Here is a 20,505-nt window from a genome sequence, read left to right as displayed (position 1 = left end):
TAACAATTTACAAATTATTAGATGATAAAGCAAAGGCAAGAGATTGAATTAAAAAAAAATATTAAATTAAAAATTAAATTAAATTAAAAATTAAATTAAATTAAAGAATACAAAAAAAAATTTTTTAAATTTAAGATTAAAAATTTAAAAATTTAGAATAGAAAAATAAACATTACAAGCAGAAAGTTAAAAAATGACAATTAAAGAAAATTATCAATTAACAAATAGAAATAACTGACAGAACGGGTGGTGTCAATATAATTCATTAACTAGCAGTTTTTTAAAAGCTCCTACTCTTGTTGTGTTTCTGGTTTCACATGAGAGCGAATTCCATACTCTGACAGAGTGGATAAAGAAAAAACTTGTTGTGGAAATAAAGTTAAACCTTGGAATAATAAATAGAAGAGATCTATTAGATCGTGTTCGTTTCAGACAATTGAAAAGGTATTCAGGTGATTTAGCATTAATCAATTTAAACAAAAACAGACAGACACGAATCTTAATAAACTGTTCAATGTCACAACCTAAGATTGCATTCCTGGAATTACCCAGGTGATCAAATCTTCTGAGACCGTAAACATATCGTGTCATTGAATTGGTTAGACTTCTTAACTTAGTAAGAGACACCGCGTCTAATTTGGAATAAACTAACGAGGAAAACATAATAATAGGAATTATTAACTGTTTTACCAACAAGCAGCGAGTAGCAACAGGGGTAAATCTCGCTGATAGATTAAGACATCTGAGGCAAGTGTATACTTTCCTAACAACTTGATTGATGTGGTCACAAGCATGTAAGTTAGTATTTAGATGGAAACCTAAACACTTTACAGAAGTATTGTATTCAATAAAGGATTGCCCAATAGACGCTTGAGGCAAACTATTTACATCCAGTTTTAACCTACTTATTGGCAAAATAGTTGTTTTTTTGGCATTAAGTAGCATGTTATTTTCAACGGCCCAAGTGTTAATATTATTTAAATCAACATTTATCTTTTGAATTAGATTACCAATAGTGGTGAAATCACAAGAAATGTACATTTGGATGTCATCAGCATACCCATGCAATATAGTATACTTACAAATTGAAAAGACATCATTTATATACATTGAAAACAAAAGGGGACCCAGGATTGACCCTTGAGGAACTCCAGTGTGAAGATTTTTAAAAGTCGAGAACTCATTCGATACCACAACAGACTGCGACCTTCCACTTAAATAGCTAAAGATAAATTTTGCCGCCGACTTAGAAAATAAGAAGGAGTTGACAAGTTTTTTGCAAAGCAAAGAATGATCAACGCGGTCAAAAGCCTTGGAGAAATCAAGTAGACATAGATATGTAATCAAGTTTTGATCATAGCTGATTCGAACATCCTCAAGTACTTTCAACATAGCAGTCGTGCAGCTATGACCTTTTCTAAACCCAGATTGCAAAGGGGAAAGAAGCTGAAAACGATCTAGGTGACAACGAATAGCGTTAGCCATGATATTTTCACACACCTTCGAGAGCGAGGAAAGAATGCTAATTGGGCGAAAGTCAGAGCATAGGGATGCATTTGACTTTTTTTCAATTGGAATAATTTTTGCAAGTTTCCATGTATTAGGAAATGTTGAAGAAGCAAAACAGTGATTCATTATATGTGTCAGAGGAGAAATAATTGACTGAAGAGTGAGTTTTAAGAACTTCAAAGGAATTTTATCAATACCAATTGCATTTGAGTTAATTTTCATTACACTATTGAAAACTACTTCTTCACTAACACACTCGAAACTAAATATACTCTCAGAGCCGGCATGTTCAAGACAAGGGAAAGCAGGATTGACGCTCAATCTACTACCAACAGACGAAACAAAATAATCATTTAGGTTATTGGGATCTAAGGAGCACACAGCTGTGGATTTTTTTATAATTCCTAAAGATTTAATATTATTCCAGAGAGATTTTGTTTGCTGACGACCTCCAAGTTTGGATTTAAAGAACATTAATTTGGCTTTATAAATAGCCGCAGAAGCTAAATTCCTAGCCACTTTAAATCGCATCCAATTGAGTGCCGTGGGATATTTCTTCCAAACAGCATATTTTTTATTTCTATAGTTAATTTTTCGTTTAATATAAGGCTTAAACCAAGGACAAGACGAATTTTTTGCACATACTGTACGATACGGCACAAAACGATGTAAAAAATCTGACAATATGTTATTAAAGACTCCCAATTTTTCATCTACTGATGCACTAAACCAACAACCACTCCAGTCAACAGAATTCAGTTCACTGAACAATCTCCGAGTATCAATAGACTTGAAGTCCCAAAAAGAGAATTGTGTAGGAGTAAATGTTTTAGTCGCATTATAATCAAAAGTCACAAATAATAAGTCAGGATCAGACACAAACGAAATCTGCTCGAAAAACAAAACTTTACTCAAGTCAGAGACAGCAACTAAATCAAGAAGACTAGGTCGTACATTGTTGCTAAACCTAGTAGGCATGGAGTTATTTTCAACACTTAAACCCGTCATAGTCATAAGGTCATTTAATTTAGCTGCTTTAGCAGAATTTAACAGGAAATCAATATTGAAATCGCCGAATACTGCAAGAAAATCAAACTTAACGGCAATAGGTAGAAGAGAATCAAAGAGAGGATCGCAGGAAAATATTTTGTTAGGGTTATAGGCACAAGTAACTAAAATTTTGTAGTTGCCAGCAAGTACACGCACGCTAATGTGTTCAATTTCAGTTTCCATTGAGACAGACACTAATTGACCTTTTAAATGTGACTTACAGAAAATAGCCACTCCGCCACCTAATCTATGTTTCCTGTCATGTCTAAATAAATCAAAACCGTTCAAGGAAAAAAAAACGCTGCTTATGTTATGATCAAACCAAGTCTCGGAAACACAAATGACATCAACTTTGGAGCCTTCAAAAACACTTCTAACATAATCTAATTTAAGGCCAGAGAGGCTTCTTGCATTAAAATGAACCATATTAACACCACACCGTTGACTCGAAAAAATATTGATAAGTGTTTTGTGATCCTGCATATTTAGTAGTTAATATTTTCAGCTTCCTGTCTTGTTCTGCGTTGTAAGATCTTACATATCACATTCCTAGAGTCGTGATCAGTGGAAAGATCATGGAGATTCAGCAACTTTTTAGCTTTAACACAATTAACGCATTTGACAATATCGCTTTTGCACTCCTTATGTGAATGCCCCACTTCACTGCATTTAGCACAAACATGGTCATTTTCTTTGCATACACTCGCCTTATGGTTAAAGCCCCAGCACTTATAGCACCTCATTACGTTTAAACTTTCATATATTATGCATCTATCCCATTTGATGTTGATTCGACGTTCTTTCATAAATTGCTTAAAAGCTTTGCCATCTATTTCAACAATCGCATTAAATGTTTTTTTATTTTTATAAGACTCATAGACTTTTAACACTTTAATATGTTGAACTATAATATTATTCTGATTTTTTATGGCAAGTACTAGGTCCTCATTTTCTAGCTTTTCACTAATACCCGAGATGAATAATTTGGGGTGTCGAAGCGCAGGTGTTTCGATTATATATTGGTCACTTAATTTTTTTTTAATGTCATTTGCAAGAATTTCACGTTCCTTTGAAGTAACACATTTAATAGTAACCCTGCCATCATTTTTAGCTCGAAAACCATTAACCTTCACGTTAAGTTCAGACGGATTAATTTTCATTTTTAAGTCTTTTTTAGTGTCATCACCTAACTGTTTCCTTATAGGTTTCACTGTAATAGGTACAGTAGATGTATTACTCGATTTAAGTTTTTCTGCATAAGATTCTTTCTTATCTTCACTTTTATTAAATTTTTTTAATAATTCAGAACACAATAATTCATTATCTTTTTTTAAATTATTCGACAAATTTAACATTTTTTCTTCAAGTGCCGTAAATTTATTTACGTATGCTTCTTGAACTTTCTTCAGAGCATTGATTCTATCAGAGTATTTAGCCTCGATAGATTTTAATAAACACTTAAGTTCATTTTCATTAACTTTCAATGCGTCTTTAAATTCGTTTTTATATTCTTTAAGATAATTATTATTTTTTCCCACATTTTCATTTATTTCCCTAAGTGCAAAATCAACATTGTGAACATATTGAACACAGTCTTCGCACATGAAATGAATCATAGGATTATTTAAGCAATTAATATTAAATTGCTCTACACCAGAACATTTGGTAGCTGTGTGAAATGCCTTGCCGCACACACCTGAACATATTAACCCAGTTTCACCGCGGATACCTCCACGACACTTGTGACACTCTTTCATATTAACAGTATTAGACTATTTGAAATTACACAATTACACAATATGAAATTTTTTAAAAAATGTGTGACAGATTAATTGTTTTACAACACTATACGCACTTAAGAATTTAATGCTGTCTCTATCAGCTGTTTACATGTGTGAAAAAACAACACAACAGAATTAACCGCGTTTTTATATTGAACTTTAGAAATTAATCTGTTGTCCCTGTCAGCTGTTTGAGTATTTTTATAAAGTTTTGCAAAGAGAAAATCAACGAAAATTGAAATAACGCGCACTATTTTCAATTTAATGTTTTATGTAGTTACTTTTTAGTTTGTTTTATTATTAAATAATAATTGTGTTTTTGTGTCAATAGCAAAACAATTCCCAAAAAAAATACGTGTTATCTACTTGTTTTAAACTGCAATTTAAAATTCACCAAGACCGGCTTAAAAATACGTCCGTTCACTAGGACTAATAGGACTAATATATATTTATATACTACATATATATGATTCTATACTGTACATATTGTTACGTAATCGCCTGCGTGATTATTCGTATCTCAGGATTTTGTAAAAAATGAAACGAATTATTAGGGTTGGAGAAACTTACTTATATATTTTGTGTAATACAAAGAACTAGTATTTATTAGGAGTCAATTTAATAAAAACACAGCTTCACACCAAACAATTTTCCAAACTAACTTTTTTTTTAAAAATATCAATTGACGTAATGTTTAAATAATATTTAAACATTTCATTGCTACTCTGATGAAATTCGTAACAATATTATAAATGACAATTTATTTATTCTTAACAAATGGTTTTATAAGTATAGAACTCATCGGCTAATAGGACGAATTGCCATGTGAGTATACTTTAAGGAGTAATAATAGTCATGCCAATCAAACCAGTTAACACCTTGTGCAAATTTATCTTTAGGGTACGGTCCGCGTAAATACTGCCCATTTAAGTTACTGAAAACAAATAAATTCCTTAATGTATAAAATTTTTCCAGTACTTTTATGTATTAACTACACATCAAAAAACGACTGAAACATTTTGAAGCCTACATACTTTATATAGTAATCACTTCTACACATCATACAGAAATTAATTGCATTTCATAAACAAATCATACATATTTATTTTAAAAGCCTTATATGTAGGCAATTATTAAGGCTTTTTTTATATACCTTTTATGGCAGGTCTTGTACCACCAAACTCCGGTGTAGGTTTGTGCACAACTTTTATCCCAAGTATCATTATCGTTATCCTTTGTTGAGAACTTCGCACCAGCGTGAGCAGTGAAGCTGTCTCCTGCGTTACCGGAATATTTACCCAATACATTAAGTTCGTATTTTGAGTTTTCATCATTAATACCCCAATTTGTAGGAAAAGCTATTTTTATAGATATGAATCAGTAGCGTCCTAGGTATCGATAAGTCGGTTATAAATAAAGAGTAGTGTCTATAAAGTGCCCTATAGAAATCAAGACTAACAATTTTTGTATTTTTAGTTTAATGCTTACTCCATGAATTAAATATTCATAAGTTAATAAAAAAATATTTCATCTGAAAATATTAAATATATAATACACTGAATAAGTCGTTACCTCAATCCTTAATATCTGAGCTGTTTGTTACTCTATTTATTAGTATTTATTATATTATACTATTTAATTGTTATTTTAATTTTTAATATATAACTTGATAAAAAATTTATTTAATTTTAAACGCGGTAAGTATTAAATAAATAATCCGAGTGATAGAAAAAGTACTAATTTTTTATCAAAATATTTGAAAAATACTACTAAATTAATAATTATTTATATATTTTAATTTTTTCAGTACAATTTTTATTAGACAGTTATCACGACTTGAATTTTCACCAATCGTCAACATAAAACTCTTCTATTTTGGCAATAACTACCTTATGAAAGTGATGTCTACATAAAAACACCGATAAACCAACTATGATGTAGTTAGTTAGTTAAAGTGGAGGGAGGAATGTCAATTGGCTACTAAAACCGTGTTGAATCTACAATTCCTCGTATTAATGTGTAGAAAAAGGTCAAACTAGTACCAGTCAAAAGCATTTATAAAGTCAAGAGTCTGGCCAATGGTAATACTAAAGACATCGCTTAGTGTGTTAAAGAAGGGAGCCCCAAAACGTAAGCCTAGTTCTGGTCAGGTCTGGAAATAGACACAACAGATATTCTGGCGTCCTCTCTTCAAGAGTTAATAGACATGCGTTGTAATAGATACCACAGGGTAGCTGAGTGTAACTCCATGCGATCTTATGGTTCAGTGCCCTTTGAAGACAATTATTAACGTAAATAACTTTGGTTTGCTTATGTGTATTAGGTCAGAGGTTCTGTATTTGGAGTAGAGTGGCTATGCACCCCTTGACCTGATTGTTGAGGTAGTATGGGTATTTTTTTAATTATATTGCACTCCTCACATATTAATACTACAACAGAAGTCTTTCGTCGTCTTAGTTTTTGGTTCTTTACGTCGAATATTCCCAAACTGACACCTCTTTCTTAAATCACAATTTATGATGAAAAAAAATGAGCAAAGATATTCGATAACTTGTTTAAAAAAGAAAGAGGCAATAAATATTTAACGGCTAACGAAATAGTCAACGTAAAGTAAGGAATTGAAACCCGGACGTATAAATATAATAAAAAATTTAACAGCAGACGGGATCGACTGTTATCAGAAATGTTTAAATTATTCTAAATTAAAGAATTTAAATTGAGACTTTTGACACGTAAAAAGTAAATTGCCAATCCTATATATGTTGAGTGCGTACTCACTGATCAACTTTGGTCACGACTGCATTATTGTTACCTTCTGTCCTTTCTTTTATTACAAAGATTGTTCTTTTTAATTCCAACTGAAAGTTTGGAATAAGATTTGAATTATTAACGATAGGAAACGAATAAAATATATTTTTTTAAAAAACTTTAAGTTACCTGAATCTATATGAGTCCATGTATACAGAATTATCTTTCGGTTCAGATATTTTAACAATTTCTTCTAATTATATTGATTTATCAAATTGCGTATATTAACATAGATCAGCCAGTAGATGTTAAAACTTCATTGCCTTGCAAGAGATGGTGCAGAAACTCTTTTAAGATATATTTTTAAAGTGGTTACTCTAATAAATATAGATTGTAATAAATATTATATTCACACATGAATTATTTTTTTTTTTATTTTTTAGGACCCACTTATTCCTACTTATGTTTGTATTGCTTTATATACACTGTGTGAAAATGAAATTATTTCTTTGCATTTGTTCCAACTCACTTTCTAGAAAAACTCATTTCATGATATTGTAACTATAGTTATATATAATAATAACTGTTAATTTTTTGTATCTGCTCTAACCGACTTTAGCCTGATTAAGACAGCTTATTACATATTTATTTCTTTATTTCCTTATTGCTGTACTTATACCTTCTCTATACCTTCCTCTTCAGAATATTTAAAATTTCTTCCATTGTTTCCACTGTTTCCACTGTTTTTTATCTCAATTTATTAATATATTCAATGCAGCTTTATTATCATAAAAAATATGGATACTGTCCTCTACATATCGTTCATGTGTTTGTTACTGGCTTAGTATCGCAAGTAGTTAAGCGTTTAAATAAATCCTTCAAAAATTGGTTTTCAGTAAATAAAAGAAGTAACTAATTCTTTTTTACAATAATACAGAAAAAATTTACTTTTATTTTCCATTTTTTTTAGAACATTAAATGACTATTTGTTGGTTCTTAACATCTGTTCCACTCGCATGGCCAATGAATTTATATGCGAACAGGGCGTATTGCCATGTGAGTGTATTTGAGTGAATAGTAAAAGCCGTGCCAAGCATTCCAGTTAACACCTTGTGCGTATTTATCGTTAGAGTACGATCCACGTAAATACTGTCCAAACATATTGCTGCAAAAAAAATTATTACATATAAAACTTAAATTATTTTTTGTATTATATAAATATTAAGCCATTAGATTAGTACGAAACTCTATTGTAGTACTATGACAATCATTCATATTAATAGTTTATGCTCCAAAATATTACTGGAATATATCACAGCAATATATGAATTGGTATGCCATATAACTTTAAAAAAAACTTAATTTCGTGTACATATGCGGTAAATAATTTATTTAAATAATTACTGCACCTTTGATGACAGGCTTTGTGCCACCAGGGGCCTGTATAGTGATCCGCACAATTTCCATCCCAAGTATCATTATCATTATCTTTTGTTGAAAACTTTGCACCAGCGTGAACAGTAAAAGAGTCTCCTGCATTGCCGAAATATTTACCAACCATACTTAATGAGTATTTCGAGCTCTCATCATCAATAGCAAAACTGCTATAAAATGCCGAACGGGTTTCATTTTCAAAATCCTCCAACTGAAACCATAATTCCTGAATTCCATTATTTGTCAATGCATATAACTTCTCCAATCCAATAAAGTATTCACCTTCCAGATTACCAAAACCGACTTTATAGTCAATCCAATTACGATTGAAATTTATAGAACCATCTTGACGTCTGTTGACAATTGTCCAACCGGGACCATTGTTTGGATCTCTCAGACAGTATACGTAAAATGGCTTAAGTCCTGATTTTGGTATATAAATTTGATAGATGCCACTATTTTTATAATTTCTTAATGCTTCAGCACAATTCGTTGGTAACTGAAATGAATTCAATCAAAAACCATTTGATTTTAAGGTTGCAGGTGAAATAAAATTTACCTGTCCCGGAGTATCGTTATGTGAATTGACTCCAAGAACTGCGCAAAATACCAGCAAGGTAATTATTAAGACACCAAAGTTTTTATTCGACATTTTAACAAAATGACTGAAAATGGATTCGAGTAACGAGTTTTTATATCTGGGTTTTGGGCAAATATTTTAATATTATCTTATCAATGGAGTTGTACTTTAATTAGTGAATTCAACTTAATAGCTGTTATTGGGTTAAAGACTTTTTAATTTGTTAGAAAAATTAATTACATGCACTACTTTATACTAAAAACCTGTCTTTCTTGATATAAATCAGTGGCGTCGCCTATTAGTCACTGGAAAGAATTCGAAAAGTTAGAAAATCACAGTTTAAATACATTTTTACTGCAGATAAAATTGGGTGTTGCATTTAAATATTATTACAACGAAAAACCTAAACAATTAATCCATTCCATTTCCTATTTTATTATAATTATTATATTATTTAATTCTATCCATACAAGGGTTTCTAAACATCTGTAAATAAATAAAAATGAAACTATGACTGAGAAAGTGAATATAAGTTTCAATATTTGTTGTTTCTAATAAGTTAGAAAGAAAATCTAGTAAGTCGAAAACTAATAAGTCAAATAATAAAAAGGTGAATACTAGTGAATAATTTGAAGATTAATAAATTGAAGACTTAAAAGGCGAAGAATAATAAATCGCAGAGTATCCTATCGAAGACAAACAAGCCGAAGTCTAACAAGTCGAAAACTAACAAGTCGAAGTCTTACATGTCGAAGATTAAAATGTGGCAGACAAACAAGACGAAGACTAATAACCCAAATGTTTGAAAGTTAAGGACTAATAATTAAATCGATGATGTTAAAGATTAATAAGTCAAAGTCTAATAAGTCGAAGGCAAATAAAGTGAAGTCTAATAGGACTAAATAATAGTACTAATAAGTCAAGGACTAATAAATCAAAACTAATTAGTTAAGGACTAATAAGTCAAGGAATATTAAATCAAAGACTAACAAATCGATTACCAGAAAGACGAATACAAATTAGTCGAAGACTAAAAAGTCTAACAGTAGAAGACAAATAATCTAATCGAAGACTTATAAGTTAAAGATTTGAAAATTGAAATTTTGAAAGTTAAAAATTGAAACATTGAAAACTTTAGAATTGAAGACAAATAAGACTTAAACGAATATTCGAAGATTAACAAGTAGAGAACTAATAAGTTGAATGTTAAAAGGTTGAAGGCTAATAAAAAAATCGATGAAGTTAGAAAGTTAGAAACTTAAGTTAAAAGTTAGAAACTAATAACTTAAAGAGTAATAATTTAAAAACTAATAAGTTAAAGACTAATAAATTAAAAACTATAAATTCAGAGAATATTAAGTTAAAGAAGATTATAGAGTCGAAGACAAATAAGACGAAGAGAAGTAAAACGAAGACAATTAAAGCAAAGACAAATAAGACAAAGTTAAATATGACAAAGACGAATTAGACAAGGACAAATAAGACGAAAACTAATAAGAAAAATATGTTTTTATGAGTCAAAAATTAACAAGTCAAAGACTAAAAGTCGATTAGAAACAAATCGAATGAGAAGATAAATATTTTAAATACACACCTATGCTGGCCACGTATTGGAAAATATTTTCACTGTGATTACTATAGAGGTTATCATGGAAAATAGAAATTTATAAAGATGTTATATGTTACATATATTACATATATATGTATATATATGTAATTTCATATATATGTATAAATATGTAATTTCATATATATGTATATATATGTAATATATGTAATTACACAAATTCACATATTTATTTTTTGGATTGCCACCTTAACGTGGTGAGGACGGTCAGTAGTTACGAAGAATCTTCGAGCGATGCCGGCGGTAGCTTGCTACTGGTAGGACCTCCTTTGCCGGTAAAGTCGAACGTAGCATCGGTTCTCATATTGAGCGACTGAAAAAGGCGTCTGTTCTCCAGGTTAGGTGCGACCTATTTAAAAGTGACCTGTCACTACGTGCAAAGCTTACAGGACTGACATTGCGCTTGCAACCCATCGTAAGGGCTTTGCTTCCTTTTACTTATTCTTTTTTCTGTATATAAAACATGAGTCAAAACCCGATGATATTACAGTCTCCAAGTGGTACCCGTACTGATATGGCAAATCTACCTGTTTCGGTAGCACACAAAAGGAATTTGAAAGTGCGAAACTCACGTTTAAACAGAATCAATGCGTTAGGCACAACTGTGACCACATGGCTCAATGTTCCACTGGGAACGTGTTGGAATGAATAATAATAATAATGATAATAACAGCGTCATAACTTTTGCATAACATAAAATATACAAGTATTTTTATCAATCAAAAACTTTTTATGACTCTTCCAAGCTGTTGCATACTAATTTTACATAAACAGCAATAGATACAAATTATACAAATGAGTTAACTTTACATTCTAAGCAAACTCTTCAACTGAAAACAACAAAGAAGTGATTTTTAATTAATCGTGCTTAATATGTTCCAAGCAATTGATCATTGGCGCAAACATCATTGGAATCATGTACTTAGTATGCAATCAAATACATACTTATCCGCATAATATAGATATGTATTATGACAGATATTCACATAAACACACTTAGGATGATATAACCGCAACGTTGAATGCAGAATGATATAACAAGTGTTGCAACTCCTAATACGTAGAAAACTGAAGCAGCACTGGTAATTACATTTGCTAAATTATGTACAAATCCAGGAGCGTTTCCACTACACAACGGAAGCGAATCCTTTGCTTCAACTTCGGCGAAAATTCACATGCTTGACTGAGTTCAACTAATATTTGCACTGTTTAATGAGACAATATATCCAAATATGCTTCCATTGTGTAAATGGAATATTTAAGACATACGCTAATGATTTCAGGAATCCTTACAAATTTCTTAGAAATTGGTTTGCATACATCAATTATAATCGGAATTATGGAAAATTTTACACGTTATTATGCTTAATACCTTAAATTCAAATATTTCAATAAGACAAAATATTATTATTCTAAGGATAATAGCTTAATAGCTAAAAGCAAAGATCAAATCATTCATTATATTCTCATTTATGAAAGCACAGATTAACATTATCCGTTTGATACTAAGAATGCAATACATTGCATTAATAAAAGGATATTCTACAAGTGCGGTAATGTTGCAATTTGCATTCAGGTAAATGTAATTGCATTGTGAGCAGTATGTACTGCATTATTAAGAAGATCTCGTTGCAAAATATAATTATTCTTTAATAATAAAAGCTGATTATATTCAACAATATAAGGATATTGAAACTAATTTGTCTCAGTTACCTTACAAAAGAAGTATTAACAAATATTTTGTTATAGATAAACCTTTTGTATTTCACTTTGTAATATTATAATAATAATTTTCATGTTAAACTAATAGTCTTTTAGTGGTTCTAAATCAAAACTTTATGGTTATATTATATAGAAATAATTAAGTACTAATAAGCTGTTGAGTAGAAGTACACTACTCATTGCGTTACACTAAATAGAATACAGTTCACTAAAACTGGTAGTGTATTCCATTTTTAAGTTTAGAGGTTTGTTTTCACTTAAAATAGCATGTGTGGATCCTAAACCAACATTCGATACATAAATGTTTACATAAATAATTACAGATTTTAGAAAAATATTTATCTTCGTAAATATCCTTAATATTTCCTGGACTAAAATTATACGTACTCGTTGTATTATTAAATCATAAATTAAATTTAATTCATAATTTCTGTCTTGATATGTTCAAATGTTTCTCATTCATCCAGAAGGTCAATATGTGTTTGTATAATTTCTATATTTCTCTAATTCATTTGTAATGGGAAATTAAATATGCAAAACATCTTAAGTGATAGGGGCAATAGGAGCTACCATCTAATTGGGATGCCATTTAACAAACTCAAATGTAATGCATGAATAAATCATTATTATGCATTATGCAGGTATACACTATACACACAAACTTATATGAGAATGGTGTGGCATTATATGAATTTACATAAATAAGATTAGCAAATGGAATATGTTTAATTGTTTTCGAATTGCTCATAAAATATCCTTTATATGTGCATAATCAAGAGCAATTAATAATTTAAACCTTAAACAGTAAATACCAATTATTTTAACACCTACCTCAGGCTATTTAAATTGAATTAGAATTGTTTTCAAGAGAAAACTTATGATCTTTAGCACAAGTTATAAATTATTTATATAATTGCAGATAGAAAATCAAATTCAAATTCATATAAATTTTTGATATTTAAATGTATCTTAACTTCTATTTAAAATCACAAAGTTGACACTAATAACTTAATTATTCTACACAAAAACAACATTTAAGGTAAATTTAAGATTAAAGTGATTAATCAGCTCACATATAAAAAATATTTCCCAAAAATTATTACTGCTGTTCAAAGCATTATTAAAATTAAATCAAAAAAATAATAAATAAACTAAAATTTTTTATTTCCCAGCATAAAAAATCAATGTCTGAATAAAAATTAGAATAATTAAAAACTTTTAAATCCAAAAACTTGCTTTTTAATCAAATAATTTCTCGGGCTGCCCATAATTGGTTTTAATACCACCAAATATTCATCTTTAGTGGTCTTCAACATTATCTATAGGCTTAATTGTTCAACTTGGGCATATCAAGTATAATCACGAGAAAGTCTTAGCATAAAACTTAGCGGTATGATGTACAGAACCCGCTTTACTAAAACTCTATACCGACTTTGTTTAAAGGAATGGAGAAAACTGTTATAAACTAGAAGAGTAGCTTACGACTTGATTTTTAATACTCTATGTTTAACATAACCTTTTTTATATATCATCATCATCATGCAGAACTATACAGTTCATATAGCACCTAAACTTATTTTACGACATACTGTCGTTCAACATTCATAACTCGATTATTTTGTACTGAGTTAGGTAGTTGGCCTAACCCAAACCATATATCTGGTTTTTCGCGCTAGACTCTCTCGTTTTTCCACGAAGTGGACTTTGTTAGTGAGCCTATGGTATATGTTAATATGGCAGGGATTTCGCGCTTTATACGTGCACATAATTATAGTCTTATGCTCACACGAGACCCTAGCACGTTTTTGACTTTCTTCGAATTTTACGACAGGCATTCCTTACCATGAGCCTATTGTTATTGTAATTATGCTTGTCTATGATTAATCAGAGGTAAGTACCTAAGCTGATTTAAAGTTTGTTAAATTGAACAACGAACAATAATGTGCATAACTTAAAGAAAAAAATTGTTTCTTACTCCTTCCTCAAATAAATTAATTACGCCAACAATTATTGCATCTACCTAAGGTCTAATTTCACTTAAAAAATATTTCATCAGTTCAATACGTATCCTTAGACCCGACATACTTACAGATATAAATATCAAAAGTTCCAAAATTTTGTTCGCCCCTTTTAAGTAAGATCGTTCAAAGCACTTCGCTCTGTCTTCATATTGAATACAACCTGCCAAATAAAACATTATTGTACTTATCACGATATCACATGGTTGCATATGACATATCCCTACAACCGGCTGATAGGTTAAAAAATCTTGTAATTCTTATTACTTCAAAAAACAGTTTTAATGCTCATATCAGTATACCACATTAAGACAAATTGATCTCAAAAACACATCCCGCAGATGCAATCCATTTAATAGTAAATGGATTTTCTCTTGAGGTTACCCAATCTTAATAGCTTCATTTAGATAGATTTAATTCAAGGGTTCGAAAGAAAAGTGCTTTTTGATATATCAATTACAAACGTTAACCTGGTGATGTTATTCATTGACCGTATTCCATCAGGAAAAAAGGTGTTTTATATAAAATCTCCAATTGTCATTGTTTAAAGCTTCTTCTTATTTCTGTGTTATTATATTTGCTGGCGCTGTATATTCAAGTTATAACTCAACCTCCCTAAACCTGGTAATAAGTAAAAAATTCTTTGTGGATAATATCTCTAAAGAAACTGAGATAAATTATTACTTATTCTCACTAATAATATATATTTCACCGGATATAATGACCTTACACTAGACATTGTGCAATCACTCAATCACTTCCACTACAATTGAAAACCCAGAATGAATAACGTACTGGTCATGCTTTCCATTTTGGTAAATATGACCAATATGATTTAAATACTATATCTAGTTTATTGTGCCTTTTTATAACAGTCTGACTTACCGGGTAAGAGTACAGGGTTAAGCAATTGAAGCGTTACCAACTACACACAGGTATATCTATGAAACTGATATCCCTATGCCAACTACGTGAAATTCATACGAATAACATCTGTTTATATTGTATTATACCCGAAATATTAAATATAAATTGCTTAATTTGATATTTTATTAATTTTAAAAGTTTAATATAACATTTATTAAAATATAAGGTTATATAAAAGTAGTTCTTTTTTTTATTAACTTCAAATATTCATTTCATTTAATTAAATCAAAATTCTTAAATAAATGTCACTGGATTGATTAAGAGTTTTAATGATTATTTCCAAAGAACAATTGGAAATTCATTAGCAAACTAAAAATAATAAGTCCCCAAGTTACTTGGTAAAAGTATTCGTCAGTTGGACTACGCTTCAACCAAGTCGCGAGCCCATCATCACGTTGAAAACGATACTGTAAACACCGAATTTTTTCTTCAGGGGTAAACTTGGGTGGTCCAGCCTTTTTTGTAGCAAAACGATGAAATACATTGGGAGTGACAAAGCCACGTAGAAATTGCTTTTATATTTTAATAACATATAATATAGAATATTAATCATTTATGAAGACATATACAATACTTACAGTAATCTTTGATGCCATATTTACTAATAATTTTAGAGATAAACTTCTTAAACCTCTTTCAAGTTGACAAAAGGAATTACTCAAAAATAGAGAAATTGTGTAAAAAATTTTGTTCTACTAGAAAAATTATTTCTGTTTGGAATATTAAATTTTTACTCGTAGTTTACTTTAATGAAAAAAGAATTAATTTGAAGTTGCAGTTAAAAAAGTGAAACCAACTCATAATGTTTTCGATTGGTATATCTGGACTCAATCTAGATTTACACGCGATCTGTCAAATTATGTTGCCATCTAGCGAGAGCACTTTCATCCATTCGCACGACATGTCCAAGCTAGCGAAGTCGCTGAATTTTTATGCGCATAACTATCGTTCCATCTTATTCTATCGTTCCATCTTATGCCAACGCGTAAGGGACCATAGATCTTCCAAAGAATTTTTCTTTCAAATGCTCCTAACGTCTTCTCATCACTGTTGTTAATTATCCAAGCTTCTGCACCATAGAACAGGACAGGCATGATAAGAGAGTTATAGAGCGTGATTTTTGTTTGTCGAGAGAGAGCTTTATTTTAAATTTGCCTACTTAGCCGGAAATAACATCTGTTGCCAAGAGTGAATCTTCGTTGAATCGCTAGGTTGAATAATTTGTGGTGTTTATGCTAGTTCTCAAATAAATAAAGTCTTTCACAATTTCGAACTTATAATTGACAATAGTGACGTGGGTCGTAAGATGCTTAGGAGATTTGTTTGTTGACAGAAACTACTATATTTTGTCATCTTTTACCACAAGACCCATTTGCTTCGCTTGGAAAGTTGAAAATGCAGCACTGAGAGCATTATGTATATGTAAATAAATAAAATACATTTTCTTAAGTAAGGCAATCTACTGTATCCAGAAATAGAGTATACCTTCTGCTCAAAAAGTATCCGGATTTTGTTGTTTGTTAACTACTCCTTAAGTAATAAATTAATTTTTTTTTATTATGTTGGTACACCCTTTTTTGACATATGGTACAAATTCGTGCGACTTTTTCCTGTTTCCGAAACTCAAATTCCCCCTTCGTGGCATCATTTTAAGTCGATTGAATCGGTAAAAGAGAATTCTCTAAAGGAACTAAAAGCCATACCTTTACGGGCCTACGAAAAGTGTATGGAAGATTGGGTTAAGCATTGGTATATGTGTATCATTTCGGAAGGAGCATATTTTCAAGGAGATAAAATAAATTTGGAATTAAATTTAAATTTGTGTGTTTTATTTACAAAATCCGAGTTCTTTTTGAACAGAAAGTAAGTTGAAATAAAAAAGTAACAAAATCTTAACTTAAGTATTGAAGCTAATAATGTTATAATGTTCTCAAGCTACAAAATTAAAATATAAAAATAACACAAATTTAATAGTGTATATTTACTTCATTTTTGGTTTAAAATTTTTCTCGATTTTCATAATATGAAATAATCTCTTTCTGCCTAATTAACTCGTAACCATAATGAGTGAGTAGAAAATTAAAATTTATGCCATCAAGCATTCAGAAAATGTAATGATGCAATATAGCCATGGGCATTTAGCCATTATGTCCCAAAACGAAATAAAATATTAAGCAAAAAGTGGAATTATTTTTGACATATTTATGCAAAATTCATCACTATGATATACTAGGAATATGAAAATCATATACTATATATGCTAATATTTGCATAAAGTACTCTGCAAAGTAATCTGCTTTTGGAAATTTGCATCACAACTTCCACAGCAATATGCAACTAATTCACACAAAATTGTAGAAAATAATTATGGTGAATTATAATGTAGCTAAAATATAATTATTGTTTAACAAAATACTTTTACAAAAATAAAATAAAATATATTTAAGCTCTAACAAAAATTTTGTTAACAGATTTTACTTTAATAATGTAAAGTCGCTTCGTCGTTTCACAACGAAAAATACCAAACCGGAACTAAACTACGGAAATGAAAGAGAACATTTGAATAAATGTACGAAAAGAAATTAACTTAAAAAAAAAAATATGGAGTTGTTAGGGGCAAACATATTATATATCTCACAATTTAGCAACTTTTGTGTAACCAACATTAAAATAATTTCATTATACTTAGTACAATAATATATAGTCTAGCTAATACCACACCATTAAGACCACACCATTAAGACCACACCACTGTGATATAAATAGTGACTTCCACTAAATTTCCGCATTCACTTTAGTATATATACTAAACTATACTATTTAATATAGATATACCGACCATACGAAATGTACATCCCAACAATAATGCAATATAAACATTTCATAGCTAACTAGAAGTATATCAAAATGCCCCTGTACTTAGATAAAAATAAATAACCACATAAAAGCTTCTTTTATAAAATGTTTCAACTTAAGTCCATTCTTAAATATTTTTTTGTATATAACATATATATATATATATGTAGCAATGTACATTTTTTAAATCCAACTTAAAATTTTGCTTTTAAAATTTAAGTAGCTTTTGCATGCCGGCATGCAAAATTTATTACTTAAATTCCGCCACCTACCTTAAATCTACAAAAACAAAAAAAAATAAATAATAAATAAATAATAAAAAACATTATAAAATATATTCACATATTTACACTATAACACGGTACTTATGAATTTTTAAATAAATAAAAAGGATATATAAACACACACATATAAATATAGAAAGAGATATACGGAATCTGTGAATTTGTATATATGCAAAAAAAGACAAAATATATAAAAAATTAAACAATAAATGCAAACGGCTTTCGAAAGCCAAAAAACAACAAATGCTCTTTTACTGCCAAAATAAAGAAGTACGGAAAAAATATAAAACTTAGTCCTAATATCCTCTCAAGCACCACTGAAAACCAACAAAAATTGAATTACACAGAATTTTTTATTTGCGCCGAGTACTTCCCGGCATATTTTTCTTTTGCACAAAAATATATTTGTATGACTGTGTAAGTATGTGTATGTGTGTCGTTGTGTATATATATTTGTTAAGGTCCTCTCTCAGTTAAATAGCATAAGGATTTCATTTTGAATGGTAGGCACTTCATTTTTGGTAGGCATATTTCACGCTTTTTATACTTCAATTTAAAGTGATAGTCTTTAAGGACTCCTAAGAATAACTAAAATCGATTCACATCATATTTAACTTAAAATAAAAGATAATAAAAAACTTCACTAAAAGTCCAGATGGAATTATAATTGCTATTTCTGGATGAATTAGCACTTCTAAACTTAAACTTAAAATCAGCGTTGATATATCCATAAGGACCTTATAAACATTATCATTGAGTATCTTGTAAAGAGCAGTGTTTTCACACAATATTTAACTTAATATGAAAGATAATAGAAAACTTCACTAAAAGTCCAGATGGTATTATAATTGCTATTTCTGGATGAATTAGCACTTCTAAACTTAAACTTAAAATCAGCGTTGATATATCTATAAGGAACTTATAAACATTATTATTGAGTATCTTGTAAAGGGCAGTGTTTTCAAGAACTTAACAATAATCTAAACGTGCACTATTAGGAAAGTATATATCAGAAAGGTATATGAGTTGAATTGAAACCACTCATCCCTTAAAGAGAGGAACTCATACAAGCATAATGAATGCAGTGTTTCCGTGAAGTTTTCAGCACTATCTGAATAGTATATAAACTGAACAAAAATTGGAACTAAATTGTAAAGTAACAAAAGAAATAAAATAAATAATTCTTATTAGAGATCATGATGCTCCTAATTCAATAGTTGAAGATAAACTTCTATGAAAGAATACTCAAAAAAAAAGAAACATAAAATAAAACAAGATAAAATAAATAAAATTATTCGTTATCGTAGATTGCTATGAGCTTAATAAAAGGGTTTATATATAAATTCTTTCAACTCCTAGGGGGAACTTATTTCCTAATAGTTTCAATTCTATCCAACTTTTCTGCATACGTACCATTTCTGTATCCATTTGTCTTCTCCAGCTGTACCAAGGTCTACCCGTTCTTAGAGTGATACCATTCTTGTGGCAACACTATTCAGTCACTATCAACTATCCACTATGGTCTATTCAGTCCCACTTGCACTTTATTATCTCAACACCAATGTTTGGTAAATGATGGACCATAGTCTTTTATTCGATAGCGTGTTTGACCAGAAGACTTTAACGATTTTTCGTAAAGGCTGGTTAATAAAGACTTGTAACGCGTTGATATCATTTAATGTAACGTTCCATAATTGACATCTATACATTTGAATATTTGAATTTTATATACAAAAAAAATATTTGAATACTATGCTTCCAAGATAGCAGAAGGATTTTAAGTCCTCAAGACAGCAATTGTCTACAATGAAAAGGTCTTGGAAGTTTGTCTTGATGCGCATAATTAATCTATATTTTTTATAATGTAATGAAAAAATAAATTTTTCCTCAGAGTAATGTCTTATTTCTATACTTAATCTACACAACTCACATTCCACAATACCCAAACAATTTACTGACGATGTTTGCT

At 29.9% G+C, this 20,505-nt stretch overlaps 2 protein-coding genes across 4 annotated transcripts in view; one reads left to right on the top strand and one right to left on the bottom strand.

The window, feature by feature from the left end:
- LOC119679685 overlaps nt 1–20,505 on the top strand; it is a 131,752-nt gene that overhangs the window by 39,558 nt on the left and 71,689 nt on the right. The gene's annotated exons all lie outside the window — the stretch shown is intronic.
- Nucleotides 8,005–9,226, bottom strand: LOC119679694 (fibrinogen C domain-containing protein 1-like). Its single transcript, XM_038092187.1, has 3 exons — nt 9,082–9,226; nt 8,498–9,021; nt 8,005–8,253 (listed from the first exon to the last, which is right to left on the bottom strand). Exons 1-3 carry the CDS (start codon nt 9,172–9,174, stop codon nt 8,118–8,120), a joined length of 753 nt encoding a protein of 250 aa, XP_037948115.1. The 5' UTR covers nt 9,175–9,226; the 3' UTR covers nt 8,005–8,117.

Source organism: Teleopsis dalmanni, chromosome 2 (genome assembly GCF_002237135.1).
Source record: "Teleopsis dalmanni isolate 2A chromosome 2, ASM223713v2, whole genome shotgun sequence".
Lineage (NCBI taxonomy): Eukaryota > Metazoa > Arthropoda > Insecta > Diptera > Diopsidae > Teleopsis > Teleopsis dalmanni.
This window is presented reverse-complemented; position numbering and strand designations above follow the sequence as displayed.